General features: G+C 53.2%; 2 protein-coding genes across 4 annotated transcripts; both read right to left on the bottom strand.

Moving 5' to 3' along the window:
• Window positions 1-398: 398 nt before the first annotated feature.
• CLDN15 (claudin 15) lies at window positions 399-6,124 on the bottom strand. Of its 2 annotated transcripts, XM_043915068.1 has the most exons (6): window positions 6,093-6,124; window positions 5,136-5,600; window positions 2,272-2,501; window positions 1,193-1,305; window positions 999-1,115; window positions 399-918 (listed from the first exon to the last, which is right to left on the bottom strand). In XM_043915068.1, exons 1-6 carry the CDS (start codon window positions 6,107-6,109, stop codon window positions 841-843), a joined length of 1,020 nt encoding a protein of 339 aa, XP_043771003.1. In that variant the 5' UTR covers window positions 6,110-6,124; the 3' UTR covers window positions 399-840. The 2 variants fall into 2 exon arrangements, with proteins under 2 accessions (XP_043771003.1, XP_043771004.1); XM_043915069.1 differs by lacking the exon at window positions 6,093-6,124 and having other exon boundaries at window positions 1,193-1,274; window positions 2,272-2,436.
• A 1,306-nt stretch (window positions 6,125-7,430) lies between these two features.
• On the bottom strand, window positions 7,431-17,784 carry FIS1 (fission, mitochondrial 1). 2 transcript variants are annotated; one of them, XM_043915070.1, is made up of 5 exons: window positions 10,985-11,142; window positions 9,972-10,104; window positions 8,615-8,691; window positions 8,070-8,175; window positions 7,431-7,741 (listed from the first exon to the last, which is right to left on the bottom strand). In XM_043915070.1, exons 1-5 carry the CDS (start codon window positions 11,027-11,029, stop codon window positions 7,644-7,646), a joined length of 459 nt encoding a protein of 152 aa, XP_043771005.1. In that variant the 5' UTR covers window positions 11,030-11,142; the 3' UTR covers window positions 7,431-7,643. The 2 variants fall into 2 exon arrangements, with proteins under 2 accessions (XP_043771005.1, XP_043771006.1); XM_043915071.1 differs by lacking the exons at window positions 9,972-10,104; window positions 10,985-11,142 and adding an exon at window positions 17,348-17,784.
• Between the last annotated feature and the right edge of the window lie 428 nt (window positions 17,785-18,212).

Below are 18,212 nucleotides of genomic sequence, written 5' to 3'. Positions count from 1 at the left end.
AAAACGTACTTGGTCCAGGCCTGGCTGACTTGACACCATTTCAAAGGGCTTGTCAAATTTCTGATATCCACTCTCAGGTCCAGGTAAAGAAACTCTAGACCAATCATCTCATATAGCTGTGAGAAAGGTCCAGAGTAAAAGGAGTGACTTGTTATCAGTCTGGCCATAGGGTATCTCTGCTGTTCCGGTCCTTATCTGCTCCTTATTGGGCGTTATCAGTAGTTGTGAGAATGCCACACTCTACAAACTACTTGCAACTCCTTTCCTCCTTTGCCAGAAGGGACAGTCCAAAGGCAGTGGACAGGTGACAGCCTGGGGTCCAGGAACTGAAGTGACCCTGGGTGCCGCCTCAGCCACCCCTTGCTGGGTCAACTGCCTCATGACACCTTCAACCCCCCAACAGTTCACAAGTTTATTTATGCATGAATTTATACAGACTGAAAACACTCGGGGACGCCTCCCCCTGCTTAACGGCCCGGAACCTAGACTCAGAAGGTTAAGAGGGGTCCAGCCTCAGAGGCCAGAGATGAGTTCTCAGGCAGCCAGTTCTTGGCTGCGGAGGATCCAGAGAACCAGAGGAAAGAGGCGTGGCCAGGGCGGAGCTCCGGTGGGAAGGCGGGGCCTGAGGCCAGAGCGGGGTGTGGCTTCCGGGCAGGGGGCGGAGCCTGAAGCGTGGCTTGGCCCAGAAGTTGATAACCTGGAGCAGGGGCCCGCGCCCGCAGTCCCGGTATTCCGGGGACCCCTCTCCACTGGGGGCAGTGGGAAGGGAATGGGTCCACAGGCCCGGCCGTCTACACATAAGCGTTCTTCCCGTACTTGCCAAAGCTGCTGTCGCCCTCTTCATCCGAGGCTGCAGCGGGCAGACGGGCAGCGAGGCTGGCGGCCGGTATCACGGGGGCCTTGTAGGGAAGCTGGGCGCTGGCGGGGGAGAGAACCCGGGTCAGAGGGAGGTGCGGCCCTCGCCCCGCGCTTCGCCCTCGCGGCATGCCCCCACTTACCCGGCGGCGGGGTCCCAGTCCCGAGAGCAGCAGCAGTTGGAGAAGAGGCAGATGCCGCCCAGGATGGCAAGCAGGCAGGCGCTCCAGCCCAGGTAGAGGGCAGGGCCCAGCTCGTACCTGGGGACGAGGACGGTGAGCAGGTGGCGCTAGCTCGGGAGTCACACCGAGACCCACCCGCCGTCCCCCACACTCACTTGGTTCCAGCGTACAAGGGGTCGAAGAAGTCCCTGGTGATGTTGAAGGCGTACCAGGAGACGGCCACCATCCCGCAGATACCTGGGGGAGGAACCGGAGAACCCAGCTAGGCCTGGCGGAGGAAGGGGCGGCCCAGAGAAAGGACATGGGCATCAAGTCCAAGAGCAAGCTTCATCGGATCCCTTTCATTTCCCCTCGCCAGCTCCTCACTTCTGTTTCCTACGTCAACTGCAGGCTACTCCATCCAACACCGGACACACTGCAGCCCCCCTTTCTTGTCTAGTCTCCCACTCTGCTCCTCAGCCCCTGTTCCCTCTGTTTATCCCACACCTGCCCTGTCCCTCCTACCTCTAGTGCCTGGACCACAGTTTCCGCACTTGGAATCTGCTCACCAGCTCCTGTCCATTCTCGAAAGCCCAAACAGTCTTCCCTGATCAGCCTGCCTGCTCTGACTCCCCTTTCCTGGGCCTCCCAGAGCCCTCGGGGCGGTGCCAGGTCTTCACGGCTCGGTGTATGAAGGCCTGAAGCCCACCAGGTCCCTGGACTACAGGTCCAGCCTGGCCGCCCCCTGGGGCCGTGTCTTCCAGTAAGCCACCTGGCTTCCCTGAGCCTGTGTCCACATCTGGAGAACAGGACAAGACCTGCCCTACCTCACAGGCGTGTTGAGGGGATGTGCACAGACATGTTTTGAAAATTGAAAAGGGATGGCAAGTCTTGTGGTACTGTTATTGTGCACAGTGCGTGTGTGTGTGTGTGCATGTGTGCAACGTCCTAGCTCTGATCTTCCCAGCCAGACTGTAAGCTCTGGAAGGCAGAAACTCCCACCTTTGGATTCCCTCCCATACCTCGCTCATGCCTGGTTCCTAGTACAGGCTCAAGAAACATTGCTGATGGACTGATTTGTAGCCAAGGGATTTGGTGAGTATGGGTGAGGGTGGGGTGAGCAGGGAGAGCGGACAGGTGTCAATGCAAAGGGGAAGGTGAGGCAACCGTGGGGTCTGGGTTGCCCACCCCCCCCACTGCAGTACCACCCCCGCCCACTGCAGAGCAGGGTCCACCCATCACTTCCCCCAGTTACCAGCCAGGATGTGTAGGGCTCCTGCGGCGGCTGCCAGCTTGGTTTTCCTGGAGAGCTCCAGGCCCCCAATGTTCGTGCAGCGCAGCCCCACCATGCCTAGGAGGAGGCCCAGGAAGCCCAGGAGGATGGCGGTGATCATGAGCGCCCGGCAGGCCTGGATGTACCCTGGGGAGGCGGGGCGCAGCCATGGGTCCCAGAGCCGGCCCTTTCCCCTCCGTCTGCTCTCCAGCCTATGACAGAGTTAGCCCCTGATGTAACCTGCTCGGGTCTCAGTCCCTACAAGCCCTCAAGTCCTCTCCTTCCCCTTCGGGCCCCATCCAGTCTGAGGGGGTCAGGCTGAGGGGTCACACCCCCTCCTTCCCAGGAGCTCACCTCCGCACCTCTCAACCCTCCAGGTGCACTTTGCCTCTACCTCTGTTACAAGGCTTCTGCTCAGCGCCACTTACACACTTTGGCCAATAATGCTTTGTCCTGGGGGCCATACTCTGCATTGCAGGATTTTTTTTTTTTTTTAATTTTTGGCCACACTACTTGGCATGCAGGATCTTTGTTCCCCGACCGGGATCGAACCTGGTGACCCCCTGCAGTGGAAGCACGGAACCTCAACCACTGGACCACCAGGGAAGTCCCTGCATTGTAGGGTATTTAGTAGCATCCTTGGCCTCTGCCCATTAGACATCAATAGCAGTCTCTCCAGACAGGACAATCAAAATCTCTAGACATTGTCAAAAAACTACCACTAGTTGAGAACTGCCATGTTCTGCTGGGTATTACAGACAGTACACTCTGTGAGCACCCCTCCCCTCCCTCACACCTACTAGGTCCCGTTTAGCACAGTGCCTGACATCCTGAACCGAGCTTCTTCCTGGAGTGACCGATAGGGGGCAGCAGTGGCAGCTTCTAATCTGGAAGGTGGGATACCTGGGCCTAGGACCTGTGCGAGTCAAGTCTAGCTCACATGCGCCTTCCTCAAAGCCGAAGGAAACGGCAGCTCCCTTTCTGGGCCCCCTTCCTCCTCTTCGGTCCTCGACAGTTGCCAAGCACTCCCAAGGACCTTGCACCCCTTCCCTGGGTGGGGCAGTGCCGCCTGTGTTGAAGGGGAAAGGCTGGGCCCCTGCCAGGAAGATGTGAAGTGGCCCAGAGTTGGGGGCCAGGGAGGAGGGGCGGAGTTCCCTGGGAGCATTTTCTCCTTCCCCGTCACTTCCTCTGCAGTTCCCCCAGCCTCTCCCCCTATTTATCCATCCATCCACCCCGCCCCCCACCCATCCCCACCTGGGCAGACCAGCTCCGGATCCCCAGGGAGCTCTTGTAGATAAGGAGACATTATTGAAGGGCCCATAAGCAGCTGGGTGGCTGTAGCACGAATAAGTGACAGGACCCCTCCCAGGACCAGAACTAGCCTGGGAACGAAGTATCAGCTGGCTCTGAATTCCAGCCCCCCAACCACCTGGGTGGCTCAGGGCAGGTCACCATGCAGTTTTCTTGCTTCTGGAAGATGAGGTTACTAATGCTGCCAATGGTGGGACTGTAAACAGCACTGAAATGGTGCATGCGAAGCACTAATGATGCCTGGAACCTCAACCGTATCCCTGGACAGCTGCGTGCTCTCTGCCCTCCCCGCTCGGCAGCAGTCCCAGTGGGGCCCCTCACACCACGCTGCTGCGTGGCTGCAGCCAATGTCCCTCCTGCCCACCCAGCATTCTGGTATCCGATCTGGTGTCTGACCCAGCTTGTACTCAGCTTTCATAGAAGTTTTTTTTTTTTGGGGGGGTGGGGTTGGTGTCCTGGATGGGATGAGAGCATGAAGCCCCTATAGCTGCCTCAGGAGACCCTGGGACTAGTTAGGGGCAGGGGAGACCCACCCAGACTCCCTAGCGGCTCATAGCATCTCTGATACTTGGGGAGGCAGTTTCCTGGTGTGCTGGCCTCAGCTCCTTCCCCTGCCACCCGGCCCCTGCAGCTGGGGGACCTGGAAGCCACGACGGCTCCAACAGCCCCCAGTGAGGGCGCGGGAGCTGCAGCGCACTGGGTTCCTGGTCATCCCCTCGTGGCCTGGCAAGGGGCCGACTGAAGGACTCCCCGGGTCGGGGAGTGATGGGTACAGCTCAGAGCATGAGCTCCAGCCACCAGGGAGGACCTTTTGGAGCCAAAAGGGCTGTAGGCTCCAGCCCACTAACAACCCCAAACACATACGCACACACACCCCTGACTACAGTGGGTACTGAGGCATACAAGAGGACTCCATTTAAAACAGCCTTCTAGAGCTTGCCATGGCAGTGAGGTCAATGCCCCAGTGGAAGCCTGGTGCAGTTATTGAGACTTCTAAGTATCTCATCCCCCAGGAATCCAAGATGGGGTTTCCTCTTCTCCCCATGAGTCCCAGCACTCTCACCCCAAAACTATAGTGCTCAATTTGATTGAGTGAATGTAGATGCCAACCTCGCATTAACATTCTGCACATTTCATCTCACGTAATCCTCACGGCCACCCGGTGAACCGGTGGTATTCTGACCCAAATTTTAACAGATGGGTCAAATGAAGCTCATTTTATCAGGCCTGAGGCTCGGAGCAGGTCCACGGCAGGTGCTGGGGCCGGCACTCTAGCCCCGGTGCCTGAACTTGTAGCCACAAAGACAGAGGGTCATGTTAGGGCAGGGGGCCACGTGTGGTGCGGCCTCTGCCGCAGTTCCAGACAGAGAGATGCCCCCAGCACTCCTGGCTGCAGGAACCAGGTTTCCTCACTGCGTCTGGCTGCCCTCATCTGCATGGCGCCCAAGGTCCGAGCACAGGCAGCGCCCACCCTCCCCGGGGTCTCTCCAGCCTCCCGCCTCCCTCTGCTCCCTTCGGCTCTCCCCAGCCCATACCGGAGAGGGCCAGCATGGATGGGAACTCCCAGCAGTTGTGGACTCCCATGGAGTCGGTGGCACAGCTGTACCAGAGGTTCTCGAAGATGGTGTTGGCGGTGATGACGTTCCCGTGCACGGTGGACACTCGCCAGCTGCTGTGCGCCAGGGTCACCCCCAGCATCAGCAGCCCCACGGCTGTGAGGAAGAAGCCGAAGATCTCCACAGCCACGGGCATGGTGGGACACAGGCCCCGAGGGGAGCCCGGGGCCCCAGAGACGGGGAGGGGCTGGGCCCCGGGGGAACCTGAGGGGGCTGTGGCCAAGGAGGGTGGTCCAGGCAGGCGAGGGAAAGAGAGGGAGGCAGGCCGCAGCCTCGGCCTCTTCCGTGGCCCAGGTCCGTCTCCGGTTTGTCTCCTGCCCTCTCCCTGGGTCTCTTCGTTTCCCCGCAGGTCCGTCAGAGGAAACAGCCAAGCGCGCACGGCAGCTGTTGACGAGGAGATGGAGGGAATAAACCAAACGGGCCAAAAGTCCACCCCCTCCCCCCTGGCCTCTGGGCTGCCCTGGGCTCCCCGCCCCTCGAGGGTGGGGGGAGAGGACTTACCGGGGAGTGACTAACGGACGCGCCGCCAAGGAGGGGCTCCCATGGGAGGCGCTGGGAGCCAAGGGAAGCGTCGGCTTCTGACTCAGCTTTCGTCAGGGGCCGAGAATGGAGTAAGAGGGGCAAGCAAAGAGGAAGCGGCTGAGAGGCGAGAGACTGAGACTGAACACAGACGTCCCCTGCACCTTTCAGTGGGGAAGGAGCCGGGGAGCTGAGCTGCCCTCTCTGAATGCTGCTGAGAACAGCTCAAGAAACTCAAAGACCTCAGGGTTGAGTCTCCAAGGAAGAGTAAGGCTGAATGAGGGAATGGGCAATCTGGGGGAACCCATGGCTCTGGAATCCAACCAACTGGGATTCAAACCAGGTCCTACCCTTTACCAAAGCGGCACAGGCATGAAGTCGGAGCCCCTTGAGCTTGTTTCTGCTTCCATGAACTAGAACTATTACTCCTCACTTCGTAGGTTATGTTAAGAATTGCGACCACAGATCAAAGCTCCTTGCAAGTATGAACTGCTCAGCACCTGGTGAATGCCCTGGGTGTCCAAGGCCCAGGTTGAGGCCACCGGGGATGTTCTCCAAACTTCCAACTTCCTGAACTTGAATTTCTCCCCTTGTTGGGTTGATCTTTGACTCTCGGCAAAAATCTTGATCTTGCTGCCAAAGGGGCCCTAAGTAGGGTAAATCACAAGCCCAGGACGTGATCCTCTGATAATCTAAGCAGCTCAGTGTTATCAGAACTGTCACCGGCTCTACTAATTATGACAGACTAGAAACCTCCGGGTCCCCACCCCAAGCCAATGCTGAGCACCTGTCCTGGCAGAGACAGTCTCATTTCCCACCCTGAGGCCACAGCCGGGACAGCTCCTGTTCTCTTCTGGCGAGGGTGGCTGTGGCTCAGTTCCAAGGGGCCCATTCTACACCCAGGCAGTCACACAGGACATCACTGTGTGGGGGTGTAATCCCCATCCTCCTCCCTGAGCCAGGCTCCTCCATGCTGCCCACAGGTGCCTCCTCCCCTGTCCCCCCAGCAGGGGTAAGGAATGAGAGGTATGAAGTGAAGCAAGACAGGCCCAGGCTGAGCCTGGCACAGGGCAACGGGTGTGGGGCCAAGTGGGCTGGGTAGAGACTGGGTCCTGACCTTCCTTCTGCAACTGGGATGTCCTGGGTTCCTGACCTCTTCCATGACCCCTGCCAACTCCATGCCAAATGCCCATTTCCTCCCCCCCGCCAGCCCCCCTCCCTTAAGGAGAGGGACAGGGAGGAGGAAAGGGAGGACGCAGGAGGACAAAGGGAGGGAAGGGAGGAGGTTTTGGAGGAAACTGAGTGGGGGCCTCCCTGGTGTGGAAAAATCCACGCGCCGAGAGGCAGCTGAGTGGGTCAGAGGAGACATAAATTCTTGCCTGTCCCTTTAGCTCTGCCCTTCCCGCCTCTGGTCACTGTTTTTGTCAGGATTCTAAGGCTGTGCGAAGGCCACGTCCCTATGCTGCCTGCCACTGCTCAAGGACATGGCTAGTTGTGGGGGAAGGAAGGAAGGGTGTGGGGTCTGGGCAGCTTGGCAGACAAAGGAGAACCCCACAGCAGCCTCTGGGGTGGGAGTAGGAGGGCGCAGAGCAGGAAAGGCCCACGTGTGACCCCCATCAGCTTAGCCTTATATTCCATTTTCTGATCTCCCGGGCCCAACCAAACCCACCCCTTTCTCAACATGGACATAAGAGGTTCCCAAGCCCAAGTCCAATTTTATTTACACTCATTGCAAAGCACATGATTTGGGGATAGGTGACAGGTCTCAGGGGAGAGGAGGGTGACGGCCACAGGGGACAGGGAGGGGGTGCAGGAGAAGAAAGGGATGGCCCGGGGGGTGGGCCGCTCTTCCAGTGTCCTCCACGGGCTCCCACATGTCCCTGCACAGACGCAGGGATGCCGTCTCCTTCAGGATTTGGACTTGGACACAGCAAGTCCAATGAGTCCAGCCAGTCCCGCCACGCCCAGGGCCATGCCTCCAACGATGGCCATGCCCACTAGTCCATCTGTGGAGAGGAAAAGGGAGACTGTCACGAGGACAAACCCAGTCCCTGCGGCGACCTGGCTACCACCTCACGGCCTGCTGCTCCTTGGCAGAAGACATGCCTCTTTCCCTGGAGTCCTGGGGTGAGGGGCCCTGAGGGCCGGGGAAAGAAGAGAGCTGGAGGAGGAAGTGCCCAGAGGGCATCGTCTGAAGACAGCCCAGAGGGCCCAGGCACGGGGGACAGAAGAGGAGATAATAGAGTGGAAAGGGAACCTGGGGATGCTGGAGGCCAAGGAAACATGAGGGCAGGGAGTGGAGGGAGGCGGAGGGGCAGAGAGGACGGCCTTCACCTTTCTTCATGGCCTTGTCAATGAGCCGTTCCAGTTCTTTGGCCTGGCTGTTCTGCGGCTCTGTCTGCAGCAGCCCTCGCACATACTTTAGGGCCTTTTCATATTCCTGCACTCAGGGAAAACAACACACGCCCCCTCAGAATTCCATCCCTCTGCCTGCCCATCAGAGGGGCCTTCTCTCCGCTGGCCCTGGGGCTCCTCCCTCGACCTCCACCCGCTCCCTCGCTCCAGCCCCACCCAGAGGAGTAGAGTCCACAAATCACCCCAACTGTGTGGGGGTGATAAGCTGAAAGAGATAACAGCCCAAGGCTTGGGGCTGCACCCCAGTGCTGACATCACTTTGCTCCCCACACCCTCAGCACCCTGATCCTCTGTCTCTCGCCTTCCCTCAGTGTCCTGGCCTGCTTTCACCTTGCACCTCTGTACCCAACACCACCCCCTGCCGAGCGCCTCTCTGGCCTGGGCTCTACCCTGGAGGAGAGAGATGAGCGGGTGCTTGGCCACCCAGGCAGGGTGGAGGGGGAGAAGGAAGTGCTCTGCTTTACCTTGAGTCGGTAGTTCCCCACAGCCAGGTAGAAGACGTAATCCCGCTGCTCCTCTTTGCTCCCTTTGGGCAGCAGCTCTGGGGAGTCGGGGGGAAGGAAAAGGGTGAAAACCCCTTCTCTTCTTAGTGCCTATGTCCCAGACACCCCCTCCACTCCCTACATTCACTGTCCCGAGCCTCCACTTCAGCTCCAGTCACTCTGGGCTTTCTAGCCAGAGCCGTGGGGCAGCATGAACCCCAGCCAACACTGAGGTGTATGCAGCCCCCATATCAATACTCCAGTCAACTCTGGTTCATCCAAGTGAACTAAAAGCAAATCAGGGCACTGGACAAGCCAAAGGCATCTCTACTCCAATTGCTTGCTGCCCAGACTAGTGTTCAAAATAAGTTTTCACTCCTTCTCCTTTTAAAAAAACAGCTCCAAACTCGCCTTCAACTACCCCTCCCTGAAAGATCCCACATAACTTTCTAAGTTCAGTGACTCCCCATAAGGTTATGTGTTCAGCTGTACTCTGTGCACTAGAATTTGTTGCTAAGTGGGCAGGTGTTTATACAGCTTCCCAAGCATCTGTCTCCTCAACTAGACTGGCAATGTTTAGAGACTACTTCTGCAGCTGTGTCCTATTTCTCAGGAAACCTGAGAAATATACAAATGGAAGCTGAGATGATTTGCATTCAGGAAGATTCTTACTTTTATGGATTTACAATAGGTATCCTTGGCTAGTATAGTGATTGTTTATACACCAGTACTTGACCAAGAGAAAAGGGGTACAGAGAAATTTAAAGGTCAAGTATTGTGGCCTCTGACAAATGGTGACCCATCCAAAGTTAACGGAAAACAGGATTCTGATCAAAAAAACACCATCTGCTCACAGGTTTTGAGGACAGTCTTCTGGACTTCTACCTGACTCCCCCCAAAGGTTTTCAACAGCTGCTAAATAAGCAACATGGTGAGGTGTGGGGGCAAAGACATGACTGGGACACACGAAGACAGGAGCTTCTGGTCCCAATTCAGCCATTTATTAACCACCTGTCTGACCTGAGACGAGTCACTTTCCTTCTGTCTAGACGACCAGATCAGCAAAGTCCCACGGGGACTGACATGCTATGACTGTCTGGCAAAACACCAATGAGGTAGCAAGTAGCCAAAAGCACACTGGGAGAAGTCAGACTAAGTATAGCCCTTTCTTGCAGTGAGTTTACTGGAAGATAACTGTGAGGTGACTGTACTCTGAGATCCCATGTTGAAAAAGGATCCCCACACTGGAGACGGACGGAGCAAACCAGGCCAATGGTGGCAGAGGACGACGATGGCAAGTTGGGAAGGAGCTAGTTGGGGAGTCAGCCAAGCACCTCACCCTCCAGCAGAGCAAGGCCTTTACGGATGTCGTCGTTGTACTTGCTTCGCACCAGGCACCAGGCATATTCAAACTGCGTGCTCTTGGACACCGAGCCTGCTGCCTTCTCAGATTGAAATTTCCTTTCAAATTTCTGCGGCAGGAGAGGAGAGGAGTCATTTAGAAGTGAAGGGGGCAAGCTGAACTCTAGCAGGACCTGGGTGTCCCTGTTATCCATCTTCTCCTTTGCCACATCCCCCGTTCGGGTCTTGGGGTACCCGACCATGGGGTACCCCAGGTTCTGCAATCTTCATCTCTGGGACCCAGGCATTCTGCTTCTTAGTGCCGGGTTGTCTCCTTTGTCTCCTTGGACCTCCCCTCTCTGCTTCCCTCCCCCTAGTGGTGCCGAGTGGAGATGCCACCTGGTGGCGGCTCCAGGCACCGCTCCCGGAGCAGCTGACCCCGAGAGGCCGGCTTGAACAGTAAACAGGCTGTCAGAACAGCTCAACAACAGTCCAGCCCACGCGGCCCCTCGTCGGAGACTGCTTCTCTCAGCCCCACCCTGCCTAGTCTGGACCCTATCTTATCTGAAGGAAAAAACGATAATAAAAACAGTGCCTACTTCTTGTTAGAGCTACAAAGATTGAGACCTTCCCTACAAGGGACTTAGCACTGTGCCGGATTGAGTAATATGTGAAACTTTACGGTGGTCGCTGTGTTCCCCCGCCACTGAAGGAGCTCTTAAAATCAAGTGCCCGCATCCTGACCTCAAGCTTCTGACAGAACCTAGCACCCGTCAGACTCCAGGCCCCGAGTCTGAGGCGTGGTGGCATAGGAAACTACAACTCCCATTAGCCTCTGGGGCAAGGTGGACCCTCTGGGAAAGAGCCGAACGCTGCTGGGGCTGCCGGGAGCCGTAGTTCGGCTTCTCTACCCAAAATTGATGCTGGGAGGAGAGTTTGGCCCCTACCCGACTCTCCTCAGGGCCCGCCCCTCCGAATCTTCCTTTTCCCTCCCTCGGAGCCGGGCCTCACCAGCAGGTCCTCCACAGACACCAACTCGTTCAGCACGGCCTCCATGGCCGCCGGCCCCGCAGGTCTCACAACTCAGACGCTACAGCGCCACTTGCTCCATGGCCCACTGAACAGGGGCGGAGGGCCACTTCCGGTGCCCGGCGGAAGCGGGACCGCCCTCCCGTACGCAGAGCCAATCGCTTCCCGTAGCCGTCGCCGAACCCGCCTCCGCCTACCGCCGCCGCGGCGCGCACCTGGGCTCAGTGATGCGCATGCTCCAACAGGCCCCTCTCCCTCCCCACGGCCCGCAGGTCGCGCACAGCGCCTGGCTAGTCCTGAAGTTGGTCTTCCTGGGTACCCTGCAAGTGCCTCTGTCTACAGAGGCTGCCTCAGTAAAGTACGAGACTATGTCTTGATGGTTAGCCCACAGACTGAAAACAGCGGAAAGAGAAGGTGGGGATCTGGGCATGGATCCCGTAATTTTAGGATCTAGTCTAACGCTCTCTTTTCCTCCCTTCCGCCCCACCCCCGCCGCCCACCCCAACTCCCTGCTCCCAGATATCTAGGACCCTAGGGGCTATGTGACTTTTTAGTGCCTGCAAGAAAATTATAACTAGTACCAGGGTTTCCAGGGCCCGGGCGGACTTAAAATGCAAGAGCAAAGAAAACTATAACTGTCAACCGTAAGCCAGAGACTGGAATGCATACTAATGGGAGATGCTATTAATGGGAATTTAAAGAAAAGCTGTTGCCTCTGCTTGCACAGAAGGTCCAATATTTTAAATATTATTTAATAAAGCATCCTCTGGGTGTACTCAAGGGGGAAAGGCCTTCTATGTGGGGTCATGGGCAATAAGGAGCTTGGAAGTGAGAAGCAACAAAACCTGGAAAGGGGAAATGCTGCATGCTGCTCTGGCATCTGTGTTCTGTGCAGTGAAGAGTAGGCAGTGACTTTCAAATTCTCTTTACCTTGACCCACAGTGCTCCAGCACACATGTGAATGTAAGTTCCCTGAGGGCAGAAACTCTGTCTTATTTATCTGTCCATCTCTAGCTTTGAGCACAAGGTAAATGAAATGTTCAAGAAATATTTATTGAATTGTTAGGAAATAATAGTAATGACCACAGTGCAAATGCAGGGGGTTAGCATCCAAACACCTTTCACATTTGCAAAGCCCCTTGAATCTTTTTTCCTCATAATAGCCTTGTGAGTTAAGGTAGGAAGTTACTCTTCTCTACTTGGCTTGGACAGTTGATATAAGCTCAGTAAACTTTAAGAGAAACCTCATTTAGGGAACTGGTTCCATAATAGTCAAGGAGAAAAATTTACGTCCCTTCGAAGATGTACTGAGTGCCTAAGTTTGGCTGGGCATTGGGGTGAGCAGAGAGGGTAAAAAGGTGTACATAATATGAAGCAGATGAGTGAAAATAGGGCTGAACACTAAGGGCAAGTAGAACTTATCTTCCTTTCAAGGCAGGGAATTAAGAAAGGCAAAAGTCTACTATTTCTATCAGGATGTTACTTTCCTTGGGTGGTCTGCTACCCCTCATCCATGTTTGTATCTGTTGCAGCTCTTGGCACAGGCCTGGTGTGTGGCAAAAGCTCCATCAGGGTTTGTTAAATATAATTTGTGGAGGGAAAAACAATGTTGTTACATGGCTCAATTCTGTGCCAATGAAGAGATCTTAAGTTTGTTTCTTGGGTCTAGTAAGCATAGCCATCCACCCTGGATTATAGGGATAAGAAGTAGTGCCTGTTCATTTTACTTCCAAATTACATTTCTCTGTCTTTTTCAAAAACATCTACTTCTGCTTTATTGACTACACCAAAGCCTTTGACTGTGTGGATCACAACAAACTGTGGAAAATTCTTAAAAGGGATAGGAATACCAGGTCACCTGACCTGCCTCCTGAGAAATCTGTATGTAGGTCAAGAAGCAACAGTTAGAACTGGACATGGAACAACAGACTGGTTCCAAATCAGGAAAGGAGTACGTCAAGGCTGTATAATGTCACTCTGCTTATTTAACTTATATGCAGAGTACATCATGTGAAATGCCGGGCTGGATAAAGCACAAGCTGGAATCAGGATTGCTGGGAGAAATATCAATAACCTCAGATATGCAGATGACACCACCCTTATGGCAGAAAGCGAAGAACTAAAGAGCCTCCTGATGAAAGAGGAGAGCGAAAAAGTTGGCTTAAAACTTAACATTCAGAAAACGAAGATCATGGCATCCAGTCCCATCACTTCATGGCAAATAGATGGGGAAAGTGTGAGAGACTTTATTTTTTGGGGGGCTCCAAAATCACTGCAGATGGTGACTGCAGCCATGAAATTAAAAGATGTTTGCTCCTTGAAAGAAAAGCTATAACCAACCTGGACAGCATATTAAAAAGCAGAGACATTACTTTACCAACAAAGGTCCGGCTAGTCAAAGCTATGATTTTTCTAGTAGTCATGTGTGGATGTGAGAGTCGGACTATAAAGAAAGCTGAGCGCCGAAGAATTGATGCTTTTGAACTGTGGTGTTGGAGAAAACTCTTGAGATTTTCTTAGACTGCAAGGAGATCCAGTCAGTCCTAAAAGAAATCAGTCCTGAATATTCATTGGAAGGACTGATGCTGAAGCTGAAGCTCCAATACTTTGGACACCTGATGCAAAGAACTGACTCACTGGAAAGGACCCTGATGCTGGGAAAGATTGAAGGCAGGAGAAGGGAACAAAAGAGGATGAGATGGTTGGATGGCATCACTGATTCCATGGACAGGAGTTTGAGTAAGCTCTGGGAGTTGGTGATGGACAGGGAAGCCTGGCATGCTGCAGTCCATGGGGTCACAAAGAGTGGGACACGACTGAGTGACTGATCTTTTTCAATAGCATCCAAATGCAAACTGTTGTCACTTTGGAGTAGTCAGAGGGACCTTATAAAAATACAACTCTCAGTTTATCTGAAACCCTTTAATAGCTTCTCATTGCTGTTAGAACGAAGGCCAAAACCTTGCAGCAAAGCCCAGAAGGTTCTCTGTAGTCTGGTCTGGCTCCTGCTCTGCATCATCTCTCCTTCACTGCAGCTTGTCCGTACACCAACCCCACAGGCCTTCTTTCAGTTCTGCAACCCCTAGTGGCTACAGTCCCTCTGTACATGCAGTCCCTGCTATCTATCTAGAACATCTCCCCCCACCCCTGCCCCCAGCTTTGCTTATATGACTCATTCATTCATTTACCATTTAGTTCATTCAACAAATACTTATTGAGCACCTGTTATGTGCCAGGCACTGTTTAAGTATTTGGGATCAGCACTGAATAAAGTTCCTGTTCTCACAGAGCTTGCATTTTAGTGAGGAAAACAGAAAAAATAATCAAACAAGTAAATAACTAAAAACAGAATGGCAGGAGTTTATAAAGTGCTGTGAAAACAAGAAAAGCAGGGGAAAGGGACTGTGAGAGAAGAGGATGCTGGTGGAGGAGAGCTCAAAGAAGCCCATCGTGGAGAAGTGACACCTGGACAGAGTACTGAAGTAGCCATGCAGGTGAATGGGGAGAACGTTCCAGGGAGACAGAACGGCAAGAGTCAAAGCCTTAAGGAAGGGACACATAAGAGTTGTTTAGAAAATGAGGGCAGAGAGGTAGCCAGGGGCAGATCGTGGGGGGCCTTGTAGACTATGGTAAGGAATCTGGACTTTATGTGACAAGTGATGGGAAGGCATTGGAGGGTTTTGGGCAGCAGAGTGAAATGATCCAGCATAGAGCAATACCTCTGGTGGCTACTGGCATGGCCCAGGCAAGAGACAGTGGTGACCTGGTCTACAGCGGCAGCAGTGGAGGTGAAGGAGTTCAGGATATGTGGTCAGAAAGTATGGTCGGCAAGAACCATCAGCAGATGGACTGGATGTGAGAGAGGACGGTAGGATAACACATAGGTTTGTGCCCTGACTGACCTGGTGAATTCCTACTGACCCTCAGTTCTAAGCTCTAAGACTCCTCCTTAGGGAAGGCCTTCCCTGGCATCCAGATTAGGAGGGCTCCTGTTGAGAGGCTGAGCAGTACCCATCCTGCATTTTCAGAATATAAGACTGTAACCCGCTCATTCTTTTCTTAGCCCTGTGTTTTTGTGAACCACATGAGTATTGGTTTGGGTATGGTAAGAACATCTTCCAGGAGCCAAAGCCTATTCTGCTATTGTCTCTTTTTTCCCCCACATTAAGGAAGGCTCACATGTGACCTGGGTCCAAAAATCACACCGGGAAGGCAAGAGTGCTGTTTGATCCATGAGGAAACTGAGACTCAAAAAGCTTAATTCATCTCCTGAAGGTCACAGAGCTAGAAGTGGAGGAGCTGGGATTTAAACCTGAGTCCTGCTTCAGCGTCAGAGACGAGGAGTCAGTTAAAGAATAAACAGACAGAAAGGATATGATGAGTTTGTAAGTATGCTCCAGTTTTTATCTTTAAAAAATTTACGTGTAAATTTGTCTTTTGTTTGTTTGTTTGTTTTGCACAGTAGAGGACTTCCCTTAAGCAGCAGATGAATGAGGAAGGAACAATTCAGATTAATTCAAAATGAAAACAGGCAAAGCAATCCCACTACCCACCCCACCCCCCGGTTTTTTTAGTAAAATACAGTAAAATTAAAAACAAAACCCCCCAAACCACCACCAGAGCTGCTGATATTGTTGTAAAACTGACTTCTGTCTCTTGGCAAGTGGCCTGTATTTTTAGTTCATACTATGTGTTACTTTCTAATTATACACTTGTGTGATTTGCTGATGAATGCCACCCTCCTGTACTAGGCTGGAAGCTACAGGAGGGCAGGGTCTGTCTGTTTTGCTCATCTTATGCCATAGAACTCAGAGACTCTACCAGTAGATACTCAATTAGTACTAATAATTGTTGCATAAGTGGTTATTGCAGTTGCTATGATTAACTTTTTGGAAGAGAAACCAGTCAATATATAGTAAGAGCTGTATTATTTGACTAGTAATCTCCTTCTGTGGGGGAAAAAAGTATTCAACAAAAGCCAAAAAAAAAGAAAGGAAAGACAAGGCATGAAGATATTCATTCCTGCATATCTCTGAAGATAAACAAACAACTAAATCACCAAGGAATGGTTTTATTAAATGATGTTACATCAATATTATATCAATATAATAATAAACAGCCTTAAAGTCAGTCATCTGGATTCTAGGCTGATGATATTTAAAACAAAACAAAAACATATGACCTTCTCAAATTCAGTCCTGTGAGTGGGCAGAAGGGAAACGGACAGTTTTTGTTGGTGGAACCAAAACCTAGAATTGGTACTTGGTGGCAGAGGCCCTTCTTTGACGACATCAGAAATTGGAGCCTGTTTCGGACTTCTGCCCTACAGCATCTTGTCAGGTCAGCCCAGAAGTTCTCAGCAAACGCCCACCAAACAGGATCTCACTATTATTTTTAAAAAGTTAACAGGAGATCAAACCATTCAATCCTAAAGGAACTCAACCCTGCATATTCATTGGAAAGACTGATGCTGAAGCTCCAATACTTTGCGAGGAGCCAACTCACTGGAAAAGAGCCTGATGCTGGGAAGGATTGAGGGCAGAAGGGGAAGGGGTGACAGAGGATGAGATGGTTGGATGGCATCACCGACTCAATGGACATGAGTTTGAGCAAACTCCGGGGGATAGTGGAAGACAGGGAAGTCTGGCGTGCTGCAGTCCACGGGGTCGCAAAGAGTCGGACACGACTTAATGACCGAACTACAACAATTTATTATTTATTTGGCTGCGCCAGGTCTTAGTTATGGCATGCGGAATCTAGTTCCCTGACCAGCGATGGAATCTGGGCCCCCTGCATGGGAGCGCGGAGTCTTAGTCAGTGGACCACCAGGGAAGTCCCAAGGGTTCCACTGTTCCTGTTCTAATCTTCAGTGACCAGTCTCCTCTACTTCCCACTTTCATCTACTGTTTAATTAGACAGGAAGTCCTGTCAACCCCCAACTGATTCATTCATCCATCCAACAAAACATTTCTTAAGGGTCTGCTGTGTTCCAGGCACCCTTCTAAGTGCTGGGTAAGAGAAATGAACTAAACAGACATAAATCCTTCTCCCATGGAAGTCAATCTTAGCGGAAGAGAAAAGACAGCTAAGGAATAAATACATAATATCAGGCCATGGCTGCCTCCATTCTGTCATCATACTCTTTAGGCCTTCATGTGTTTTCCTCTTTCAACCCAGCCTGGCTGCCAGCTGCATTTTATTTTTTTATTTTTTTTTTTGCCAGCTGCATTTTAAAGTGCAGATCAGGCCCCACATCTCCTGATTAAAATACCGTCTAGGCTACTCAGGACATGGTTGAAATTTCTTATGATCCATACAAAGCCCTTCAGGATCGCCTCTGCTTACCTCTCCAGCTTCGTCTCCAGGCACCCATGCGCCCTGCACACGGAGAGTTTTCATGACGGCCACCTTTCTTCCACTCGGAATGCTCTCCAACCAGAGCTCTCCATCCAGCAAACATCTGAGTCCCTGCGTGGCCGGCAACTAACTGCAAGGCTCAGGGCCGTTACCCTCCGGGGCAGCTCTTATCACCCAGTCCCACAGTCCTTTATGTGGACCGGGACCGTGTCTTGTTTATCTCTCTGCCAAAGGGCAGACACCCAAGAATTGTTCGTGGGGTGAATGAGAGAGTAACGGCAGGCATTCTTAAAAAAAAAAAAAAGACGCTAAGAACCTCGGCGACATCTGCACTTCCTGGTAGCGGCTCGGTCGGCCCCGGAGGTAAGGGTGACCCCCAGCGTCTGCTCTTGGAGGAGGGCTCGGTGACCCGGAGGACCCGGGAAGACTCGAGCGGGAAGAGCGCGCAGTCTAGGTCTGTGCAGTCTCCGCCCTCTGGAAGGAGGCGGAGCCGAGACGAGCCCTGGGCGGGGCGCGGAGGCCCCGCTGGCCAATTAACGTGAGCATCTTCGCGGGAGGGGCGGGGCGCGGTGCGACTGAGAGGCGGAAGGGGCGGTGCCGAGGCCTGGGATCCCCGAATCTCAGTTCTCGCCCTTGTGGTCCGGGGTGAGAGGGGTTCTCGTTGCTAATCCTTAAGCCAGAGACGCTCTCTGTAAATGAAAATTTATTTGTTGCCTCCTTTTGAGTCTGTCTCGCATCTATGTGATGAGGGCGCACAACGTGCCCAGGAATCACCTGGAATCTTGTTAAGTGCAGAGTTGGTTCAGTAGGTCTACGGCGAGGCCCGAGATGTTGCGTTCCTAATTAGCTCCAA

The sequence above is a fragment of the Cervus elaphus genome, chromosome 10 (assembly GCF_910594005.1).
Source record: "Cervus elaphus chromosome 10, mCerEla1.1, whole genome shotgun sequence".
Taxonomy (NCBI): Eukaryota; Metazoa; Chordata; class Mammalia; order Artiodactyla; family Cervidae; genus Cervus; species Cervus elaphus.
This window is presented reverse-complemented; position numbering and strand designations above follow the sequence as displayed.

What these genes read in the sequence shown, in the direction of transcription:
- CLDN15 (XM_043915068.1), bottom strand. An exon ending in ATCCATGCTGGCCCTCTCCG is followed by an intron (nt 2,502 to 5,135) that starts GTATGGGCTGGG and finishes ACTCTGTCATAG; the next exon opens with GCTGGAGAGCAGACGGAGGG. An exon ending in CCCTTGTACGCTGGAACCAA is followed by an intron (nt 1,116 to 1,192) that starts GTGAGTGTGGGG and finishes CCTCGTCCCCAG; the next exon opens with GTACGAGCTGGGCCCTGCCC.
- FIS1 (XM_043915070.1), bottom strand. Translation starts at nt 11,029, where the DNA reads ATGGAGGCCGTGCTGAACGAGTTGGTGTCTGTGGAGGACCTGCTG. An exon ending in TGGGGAACTACCGACTCAAG is followed by an intron (nt 8,176 to 8,614) that starts GTAAAGCAGAGC and finishes CCCTGAGTGCAG; the next exon opens with GAATATGAAAAGGCCCTAAA. An exon ending in TGACAAGGCCATGAAGAAAG is followed by an intron (nt 7,742 to 8,069) that starts GTGAAGGCCGTC and finishes TCCTCTCCACAG; the next exon opens with ATGGACTAGTGGGCATGGCC.